The following is a 10,734-nucleotide window of genomic DNA, read 5'->3' on the forward strand; positions in this document are numbered from 1 at the left end:
TCTCTCTCTCATTCGCTCTTCAAGTCTTGTCTTGCTCTTCGGATACACTTTTCCATAGCTCAAGGTTACTTGTGTGAATGTCTATTTATCACTTTTAGCTTTTCACGCCTCCTCCCACCTTCTCATGCCATCACTAGTTATTTTCTCAATTGACTATGGTCCTGTTCCCTATTACTCCTGCTGAAACGCCACTTCCCCAACCAGATGCTCGCACTCACAAATTGTTTTCTCTTCCCAGAGAGCCAAAACGCCTCAGTCTGTGCCAGTACGACAACACTGGTGTCCGTTGTTTCTCTCCCTTTAGACTGTTCCATGTAAACTCTATTCTCCTTCACCACTACCAGCTTCCTCTCTCCCTGTGCGTCAACCACGACATTGCTGTTATATAGATTTCACATTCACCAGAACCCTGGCTTCCAAATTAGATTTCTATTCTTCTATCTTGTTGACTTTTTCCCTTTTCTTTCATCATCTCCAGCAAGGTTATCCTGAGGCAGGCGGCGCTTTTATGGAAACAAGGGGGCGTTGGCAGAGGGATGAGGAGATGGAGGAGAGGGGCTTCGCCGCCAGCCATGCCGTAATCGATCTTGTTTAAAGGGATGTAGTGAGCTGAATGTTTGAACTCATCTCCTCGTTAACAGTTGTCTGGGATTTAATTAAGAAGCCCAACGGATTTAATGTCAATTCCATTCCCCAAATGAAGGAGAGAGAAAAGTCACAAAGAAAGAAAGAAAGGAGAGGCTCATTAAAGGAGTTGCATGCATCATCCTAGTTGAAACATTACCTTTTCTCTAGTTTATTATTTCTCTTTCCTCTTCCTCTCTCTCTTCGTGTCTCTGTAAGGGCCATTAGCACACATTGTCACATCTTTTCTTTGCCGTTGGCGCACAATATGAGTATATGCAAATGAGACAAAATAAAGATTTCAATGACATTGACACTTTCTGGCTCCCAGTGAATTTGTCAAGCAAAACAAGATATAAGGCTGGAGCCTGTTTCTCTACAATTGAAGTGATAAGCTCGAGTGTACTTCATTGATTTTTTGAATGTCGGAAACCACAATTAATGCCATCATATCATCCTTACGCTATATCATCAACATGACACTGAAACAAAAGAATGTGAAAAGACAAAACAGACAACTCCACGGCATGACCCACATTAAATACAACTTTATTTAGGTCGGAGAACTTGTAGTTTGTATATATATATATATATATGTATATATATATATATATATATATATCTGATGGTCAGTTCTGTTTCTATTGTGTGCTGAAAGGACAAGCATTGCCCTGTGGCCTATGGAAGGCCAACTGTCCACAAGTCTGTTGGCACTCCATTGGACAACAATAAGACTGTGACCATAACAACACTGGCCATCCTACAGCGACATTATCTCTTCTTCCAACCAGCAGCACTCTCTGTTTGAGCAGCCATCGAGGAGCACGGTGGAGTCTCAGTGATATATTGCTGTTAATTTGTGAGGATGGGGTGAGGATTGGAGCGAGGGACTGAGGAAGGTAGAGAGTCGGTACATGTGACCCAGCAGTCATAACAGTCCAGCAGTATCTCTGTTAGTTTTGTAGTTGTCAAGAGGGGGTGGGGCTCCACCTCAAGGCGTTTTACTCCATATCTCCTCTGAAAGGTGTGTCCAGATGTCTTATCCAGATGCTCTGCTACAGGGCTGGTGGAGGGATGGAGATTAGTGGGGCGTCAATAGGTTAGGCAGGTTGGCACACCTCTAGGCCTAAACCTGCTTTCCAGGAAGTCTTCTTGTCTTTAATCTGACAGATTGGAAGGAGGCTGAGGTAAAATACTTGGAAAGCAGGGGGGGGGGGGGGGGGGGGGTTCATGTCTCTGTAGCACTGCGATGTGTGTGTGTTTGCGCCGGCATGTGTGTGTTCTCACTGTGAGGGTTCAGTTGGCCTCACTGTTAAGCCGAGAGATTAGCCAGTTGAGCTCCGAGCTGGACTCTGGCGGGCGGGGATAGAGGGAGAGAAAGAGAGATGGATGAGGACCTGCCCACAGTGGAGTTCAGCGCCAGGGCAGGGGAGGTAGCCCCGACACAGGAACATGGGGGCAGAGAGGTTAGGGGAGCTGGCCAGGTCACATTGAGAGGAGAGACACAGAGAGGATAGGGGAGCTGGCCAGGTCACAGTGAGAGGAGAGACACAGAGAGGTTAGGGGAGCTGGCTAGGTCACAGTGAGAGGAGAGACACAGAGAGGTTAGGGGAGCTGGCCAGGTCACAGTGAGAGGAGAGACACAGAGAGGTTAGGGGAGCTGGCTAGGTCTCAGTGAGAGGAGAGACACAGAGAGGTTAGGGGAGCTGGCCAGGTCACAGTGAGAGGAGAGACACAGAGAGGATAGGAGGGCATGTTGTGGGTAGGGGGAAAGAGAGCCCAGATGGGCAGAGAGGAGTAGGAAGAGGAGTAGGAAGAGGAGTAGGAAGAGGAGTAGGAAGAGGAGTAGGAAGAGGAGTAGGAAGAGGAGTAAGAAGAGGAGTAAGAAGAGGAGTAGGAAGAGGAGTAAGAAGAGGAGTAAGAAGAGGAGTATGAAGAGGAGTATGAAGAGGAGTATGAAGAGGAGTAGGAAGAGGAGTAAGAAGAGGAGTATGAAGAGGAGTATGAAGAGGAGTATGAAGAGGAGTAGGAAGAGGAGTAAGAAGAGGAGTAAGAAGAGGAGTGGGAAGAGGAGTGGGAAGAGGAGTGGGAAGAGGAGTGGGAAGAGGAGTGGGAAGAGGAGTAGGAAGAGGAGTAAGAAGAGGAGTAGGAAGAGGAGTGGGATGAGTTTAGGCCAATGGCAGACTTCCACACACTAGTTGGTAAATCCCAACATTACAAACTGCGACATGAGGCTATATTTCCCTGCATGCCAACTCTGAGAGGGAGAGGGACAGGGTCTTGCCAGGCACTACTTGCATCAGTTTACTGTGAGACAGGGAAGGTACTATGCTTACATGCACAATTCTGTTGGAGTATCTGGGTATTCAGATGAACTCTGTGGACCCCAGGAAGAGTAGCTGCTGCTTCTGCAAAAGCTAATGGGGATCCCAATAAACAAACAAATAAAGTGCACTTGGACTCCAATATGTTTTGAATACTGTCTAGACTGTGCATGCTTACTACTGTATAATGATATTCTATTGATGGTTGCATGGGGCACATTTTCCCAAAAGGTAGCAAGCACTAACAACTAATGCAGAGCATTACATCATTTTTTGTCTTCAATCGCTTCCTTTCATGTTTAATTTGTTCCTAAGAGGTCCAAAACAGCCTCTTAACAATTGCAAATATTCACCAGAAAGCTGTCATGCAAACAACAGTAATCTGAATGTAATGTTTACATGTCAAATACTGACTTAATAAATCCCAAACAAATTGTTTAGGAAAGGAGTATTGTACACTCATTTCACTTGAAATTAGCTCATTCAGATTACTGGACTCTTGTGGACGGGTGTTTACTTTTTAAATTCAGACTCATTGAATTCCGACTAATTCCAGATTATTAGTGTGCATTTAAACACAGCAGGTGTGACTATGAGGATTGACTGTGACACAAGTGATTAAACCAGACAGATCTATTTTACAAACATCATCTCAACAAGGGAGAACCACCGCAGCCAAACCACTGCATATTGTCTTTTCAAGTAAAACATTTGCTCAGAGGAAAAACAAATCAACCGGAAGCATCAGGGGTCTGAAGTGTAGATTGGGGTTTATGTGTCTGAATAAACAGTAATATCTTAAAAGATAATTTAGTCTTTGTGATGTTAGTGGTTAATGTTCCCTGCTGGACCCTGCAGGGCTGTTCAAGTAGCAGTAGAGACAGGCGGTCAGAGGGAGGCAGCAGAGACAGGCGGTCAGAGAGAGGCAGCAGAGACAGGCGGTCAGAGAGAGGCAGCAGAGACAGGCGGTCAGAGAGAGGCAGCAGAGACAGGTGGTCAGAGAGAGGCGGTCAGAGAGAGGCAGCAGAGACAGGCGGTCAGAGAGAGGCAGCAGAGAGGCAGTCTAAGAGAGGCAGCAGAGAGGCAGTCTAAGAGAGGCAGCAACTGCAGCAACGGCAGCAGAGAGAGGCAGTAGAGAGGCAGCAACGGCAGCAGAGAGAGGCAGTCTGAGAGAGGCAGTCTAAGAGAGGCAGCAACGGCAGCAGAGAGAGGCAGTCTGAGAGAGGCAGCAGAGAGGCAGTCTAAGAGAGGCAGCAACTGCAGCAGAGAGAGGCAGCCTGAGAGAGGCAGTCTGAGAGAAGCAGCAACGGCAGCAGCCTAACAGAGATGTTGTGGTTATGGCCTCATAAAGACAGGAGCTACCCGCCTCTTTAACAGTAAATTAAACACACAGACACTTTGATGTTCAGATCTCACTTACAGTACTTCCTATATATAGCCTTGTGAGTGAGCCTTTCTCTCTTTTATTCTGTCTCTCTCTTCTATTCCACCTATACAGTCAAATTGCTCCATCTCTACCTGACGTGATGCTCCCGTACCCCCCACAGGAGGAGGACTTTATAGTGAGTGGTTCCTGATCCAAGTCACACACTGGCCTCCCAGGCCTCAGTGCTACAGAAACCTCACTAAGCTCTCTCCAGACCAATCAGAGCACAGCAGTGCCAAAGGCCATGGGGTTCAATCACTTCCGTTACAATGAGGTTTTTCCTTTTTACAAATACATTAGTAATACCATATCTTATGCATTCAGTGTTCAAAGTATGACACCTGCCATTGGAAAATACAGAGTCAGGAAATCACGTAGTCTATATAGGTGCTATGAGTCAATTTCCAAACAGCCCATATTGTCAGTACAGAATCAGTTGTCCCTAAATTAGATATATACAGTATTTTGTCTAGTGTTGTTGTTTGTGAATTGGACATGAGTTCAGCCAGCCAGTGGCTATTCATCTTGATGAGATAGCAGTTAACTGAGGGCTAAGCTGCTGGGCCAGGGAGCCATAACACAACTATCCACTATACCCCTCGCTGTGCTCCTCGCTCGCATCCTAATAATCCTAACTTGATTTCCAGGAATACATTTCGCCTTCTCTCGGTGAAGCCTTAATTAGTTTTATTTTAATGTATTCCAGATAACGATCAGACTTTGGTGAACACACAGCGTTTGTCAGGAAAGAGAAATCAAGCACACACAGCCAAAGTTATCAAAGCTTGAAATCAGGAATCCTGACTGCAACAAAATGTAATCTTTTTCATACAGAGGGGACAATAGAAGGAGCTGAATTCTCTACATCTCCTTCTCTCTATTCCACTTTAATTAAAAGAGCTCTCTGAATCTCTCATTTCTCCCCCTCTCCCTCTCCCACTTTTGTTCTCTTTCTCTCTCTCTCTCTCTCTCTCTCTCTCTCTCTCTCTCTCTCTCTCTCTCTCTCTCTCTCTCTCTCTCTCTCTCTCTCTTTCTCTCTCTCCCTCTTTCATTCTTTCTTTCTTTCTCAATCTATATTTTCTATGTCAAAGAGGTTACATAATTCAGGGAAAGAGAGAGATGATGTTTGACAGAATGTCATACCTTTAGAATAAACATTGGATGGGGAGAGAGAGGGGTGGGATAGCCTATCGGGATGACATAGGGGTGGGGAGAGAGAGGGGTGGGATAGCCTATCGGGATGACATAGGGGTGGGGAGAGAGAGGGGTGGGATAGCCTATCGGGATGACATAGGGGTGGGGAGAGAGAGGGGTGGGATAGCCTATCGGGATGACATAGGGGTGGGGAGAGAGAGGGGTGGGATAGCCTATCGGGATGACATAGGGGTGGGGAGAGAGAGGGGTGGGATAGCCTATCGGGATGACATAGGGGTGGGGAGAGAGAGGGGTGGGATAGCCTATCGGGATGACATAGGGGTGGGGAGAGAGAGGGGTGGGATAGCCTATCGGGATGACATAGGGGTGGGGAGAGAGAGGGGTGGGATAGCCTATCGGGATGACATAGGGGTGGGGAGAGAGAGGGGTGGGATAGCCTATCGGGATGACATAGGGGTGGGGAGAGAGAGGGGTGGGATATGGGAGCATTGGGAAAGATTGGGACAAGGGTCCATACAGAAACAAATGGAAGATGCCCTTTTGAAAGTAGAGTGCTACCTCGCCTGAATGACAGTGTGCAGTAGTTCACGAAAACATTCATAGATGTTTGTAGGTGTTTTCTGTATTTAGCAAAGTAGGTAGCGAAATTAGAGGTTTGAGTTGAGGTAAACGTGTGTGATGATGTTAGGCGTGCAAGTTACTACTGTTTCTGTCGATGAATGCTTCATTACAGCACTCTAAATGTCAATGCCTCACTGTGCATACTGTATGTTTTGCATATATACGTTTTTACAGGGTACAGTAGTCTGGCTACAGCGAGGGGTTGTCTGGTGAGGCGTTGCAGCAAATTACATAAAAAGTTGAATCCAGCTCAATCTGGTGGCCCCTCACCCTACAGAGTCACTCCTCCCCTCGTCCCTCCTCTCCCCCTCCTGTGTGTCCCCCTCTAGCCCGAGGGCAGGTAGGGCATCTCGTTGTGGTAGTTGTAGTCCGGGCAGACCTTCTGGACCAGGCGGTAGTCTGTACTGTAGAAGGAGATGTAGATACAGATGACCTTGAAGGGCTTGGAACAGATCCAGGAGACATGGCTCTGTGTCTGCTCCTGGAAGCAGGTCTTGGACGGGTCGTAGTTGCAGAGCGACGTGCGCTTGCTGCGGTCCACCTTCTCATAGTCCACGCGGCAGTTGAAGATCTTAGAGTCCTTGGGGTAGACCACGCTCTGGCGCTCCAGGTCAAACTCCACCGCCTTGACCGGCGGCACCAGGCTGACTGAGATGTTGCCCTGGCCCGTGGAGTTGTGGCGGAAGTAGACGCTGAACGTTCCGTTGCCATGGTCTACGATCTTGCCGGTAATCAGCAGGTTGAGGCGCACAGTCTTGATATTAGAGTAAAAGTCTCCCCAGCCAAACATCTTCTTGAACTTGCCCGTCTTGACGATGGGCCGGCGTTTGACGCGGGAGGAAGAGGAGGTGTCTGGCTTCATCAGGTCACTACCCAGCATCTCCCAGAACTCCTGCTTGGAGAAGGGTATGGGTGAGCGGTAGGGCAGCTCCAGGGAGGTGGCATTGGCTGCCCGACTTTTACTCTGGAGCATCCAGCGACTCAGGGGGGAAAGGGGAGTCTGACTCCCCAGGAGACCCACCGTCTTAGAGGACGACCCGTCTGCTGAGGAGCTCTTGGGGCTTGGAGAGTCATCTTCTTGACCCAGGGCCAGCTGGAGATAAAGAGGGATAGGGAGAGAGAGAATGAGAAAAAGAGGTTGAATGTTAGAGAGGGGGAGAGTGTGTGTTTGAGAGAGCAAGAGAGTGAGAGAGAGGGAGGGGGAGAGGGTGTGTGAGAGAGAAAAGGGTGAAAGGAAAGTGAGAAAGCGAGAGAGAGGGGGAGAGGGTGTGTGAGAGAGAAAAGGGGTGAAAGGAAAGTGAGAAAGAGAGAGAGAGAGGGGGAGAGGGTGTGTGAGAGAGAAAAAGGGTGAAAGGAAAGTGAGAAAAAGAGAGAGAGAGAGGGGGAGAGGGTGTGTGAGAGAGAAAAAGGGTGAAAGGAAAGTGAGAAAGAGAGAGAGAGGGGGAGAGGGTGTGTGAGAGAGAAAAAGGGTGAAAGGAAAGTAAGAAAGAGAGGGGGAGAGGGTGTGTGAGAGAAAAAGGGTGAAAGGGAAAGTGAGAAAGAGAGAGAGAGGGTGTGTGAGAGAGAAAAAGGGTGAAAGGGAAAGTGAGAGAGAGAGGGGGAGAGGGTGTGTGAGAGAGAAAAAGGGTGAAAGGGAAAGTGAGAAAGAGAGAGAGAGGGGGAGAGGGTGTGTGAGAGAGAAAAAGGGTGAAAGGGAAAGTGAGAGAGAGATGGGGGAGAGAAAAAGGGTGAAAGGAAAGTGAGAAAGAGAGAGAGAGGGGGGAAGAGGGTGTGTGTGAGAGAAAAAGGGTGAAAGGAAAGTGAGAAAGAGAGAGAGAGAGGGGGAGAGGGTGTGTGTGAGAAAAAGGGTGAAAGGAAAGTGAGAAAGAGAGAGAGAGAGGGGGAGAGGGTGTGTGAGAGAGAAAAAGGGTGAAAGGAAAGTGAGAAAGAGAGAGAGAGAAAAGAGGAGAAAAAGGGGAAAGGGGAGTTATTATCAAGGGAGTAAAGAAACAAGGACAGAAAAGGAATGAAAGATGTAATCGATACTTAATTTAGCTCCTGGTGCTATAGATATCAACTGTGACATTCTATCAATGTTGTACTCTTATAAATGAATGTTTGAGTATGCAGGTATATATGTTGCTGCTGTTACATTCTGGTGTCTATTCAGGTTGAGAACAGATATACCTTAACGTCTGGTTTTCAGAGAAGCTATATTGCTCCCCAAGCAGCAGATGAAATAGAAATCGACTCCTATACCTTCAGCTACTTGAGAGGCCTGGGGGGATGAAGGTAGAGATTTAAGCCCCATAGTGCAGGCCTGAGTGGAGAAACAATTATTGCTTCGGTGCCTTCAGTGTGGGGTTGGAGGAGGGCAGGCGAATAAACCTTGATGTGCAATTAAGGTTTTTTATGTTTTAATTAAAAAATCTGTTTTGGCACACACACAAAACTGTCAGATGTTAACAGTGAGTGAGGAGAAAGGAGAGAGAGAGATAAGACAGTCGTGCTCGGCTCAGCCGTGGCTTTGTGGAGTGTGTGTGAGAGCAGGCTGTAATGAGTAATTATTAGATGGTAATGATCTATTAACAGGTAGGCACTGTCAGCTGTGGGAGCCCGGAGTGATCTTCTGTCCTTTTGATCTAACCGTGGAAAGGATAAGAGTCTGTTTGTGTCGCCGTTACTCTGTTTGTGTTAGTGTCATTATGCAATGGATGGTTGCCGGAATGTGTGTGGACAGTACCCTATTAGCGAGGCATAAGTGTGTGTGTGTGTGTGTGTGTGTGTGTGTGGGGGGGGGGGGGGGGTGGGGGGGTGGTATTTGTGTGCATGCTCTCTCTCTCTCTTTCTCTCTCTCTTTGTCTCTCTCTCTCTCTCTCTCTCTCTCTGCCAGATAGAGCAGGGTTTTTTCTCAGTGATCCCACTGTTATACAGTGATTCATAATGCATGCTGCTCTGTCTGTGCTCTGATCCATCCACTGTTTAGAGTGTCAGGGCTTCCTTATACTGGCTTAGTCAGGATTATTACGTTTTACTCATTCTTACTCCATTTTATACAGATTTCTACAGGCTCACTCAGATTTGTTCTCTTGCATTTCAGACAGTTTTGTAATATTGATTTTCTGTCGCTCTAAAACATGTATTTCCTTTCGTAACAACTTGCATTGCATTGCAGCAGTCTGTAGAGGATTCCCTACTGATGTTGTTGTGTTATGGACTAGCTATGGACTCTGGAGGAGATGAGGAGTCCCCAGACCTCAGCCTTTCTGTCTGGTCCCTCTACGGCTGTTTGAGTTACCTGGGCTGGGCCACAGTCAACACTACACACCCCTGGTCTGGGTACCTGGGCTGGGTACAGTGAACACTACACACCCCTGGTCTGGGTACCTGGGCTGGGTACAGTCAACACTACACACCCCTGGTCTGGGTACCTGGGCTGGGTACCTGGGCTGGGTACAGTCAACACTACACACCCCTGGTCTGGGTACCTGGGCTGGGCAGTCAACACTACACACCCCTGGTCTGTATACCTGGGCTGGGCCACAGCAAACACTACACACCCCTGGTCTGTATACCTGGGCTGGGCCACAGTAAACACTACACACCCCTGGTCTGTTTACCTGGGCTGGGCCACAGTGAACACTGTCTCCCATGTTTCCCACAGAGAGCTGACCCTCATTCAGACACAAACACATCAGCCTGACAAGGAACCCTGTTGGCTAAAATGTGATATTATTTAACATTTCTCATAGCGTCCCTGAGAATCCCTCATTGGCTTCATTAATAATGAATAAAACCATGGAGCAGGAGACATATTGATTTGGATCTATTCAGAAGCCTTCTCTTGCCTGCGAGTGCGTGCCAGGCGCTGTGACTGTGATTGCAAATACACTGTTCCCCCTTGTCCCTGAATGATGTGCCACTTTGGGTTTAACTTCTCTCCCTTCATGGACGGTGTCTGGTGGGCAAAGAGCAGCACGCTGCCTGTCTGCCAGTCTCCCTAGGTGGCACTGCAGAGTCTCAGTGGTGGCCATCACAGTGCCCTCCAGGGTTGTGTGGAATGTGCCACTGTATGAATCTTTATGACACTCTTGTGTTTACATTGAGCTCATTTCCCAGACACTCAGTGATTCAGTGACTCAGACAGGCAGTGCCGGCAAGGAGAAGAGCTGAACAACAAACACATTGTCCCCTCTATAATACAATCTCACTGAGCCATAACTTGCATGAGATGTGTTCGTTTAAGGAGCTGAATATGTAAACAGAGCATTCGGGGTGAGACAGGACGTGTGTGTTAGAGGTTAGGGAAGAGAGAGTGCTGCTGTAGAACAAACGATTGAAGTGCACAGCGTCAGTGTGGGAGACATGTTAGAACGGGCTTCATGGATGATTACTGGGGTAATAAAACAATGAGGATGAGATCCCCCTCGCTTTAGAGCAGATGGTTAACGGCTTGAAGGAACGCTTGTGTAGAGTGAGTCACCGTGCTGAAGGTTATACACTGGCCTGCTTATGTTGACGGATGTCTGAAGTGAAAGATGGAAACACATGCTATGAGGCTGAATAGTGCTGTATAAGACTGACATAGCATGGCACAGCAGTTTG

The 10,734-nt window shown here is 47.7% G+C and overlaps 1 protein-coding gene across 1 annotated transcript; it reads right to left on the reverse strand.

Annotated features, from left to right (window-relative positions):
- Positions 1–1,156: 1,156 nt before the first annotated feature.
- LOC110486698 (neurexophilin-1) lies at positions 1,157–7,759 on the reverse strand (the record flags this gene model as incomplete). Its single annotated transcript, XM_090194362.1, has 1 exon — positions 1,157–7,759. A coding segment is annotated over one exon (1,284 nt), but the record flags the coding sequence as incomplete, so codon positions are not given.
- Positions 7,760–10,734: the final 2,975 nt, after the last annotated feature.

Source organism: Oncorhynchus mykiss, chromosome 13 (assembly GCF_057628025.1).
Source record: "Oncorhynchus mykiss isolate SJ-2025 chromosome 13, ASM5762802v1, whole genome shotgun sequence".
NCBI lineage: Eukaryota > Metazoa > Chordata > Actinopteri > Salmoniformes > Salmonidae > Oncorhynchus > Oncorhynchus mykiss.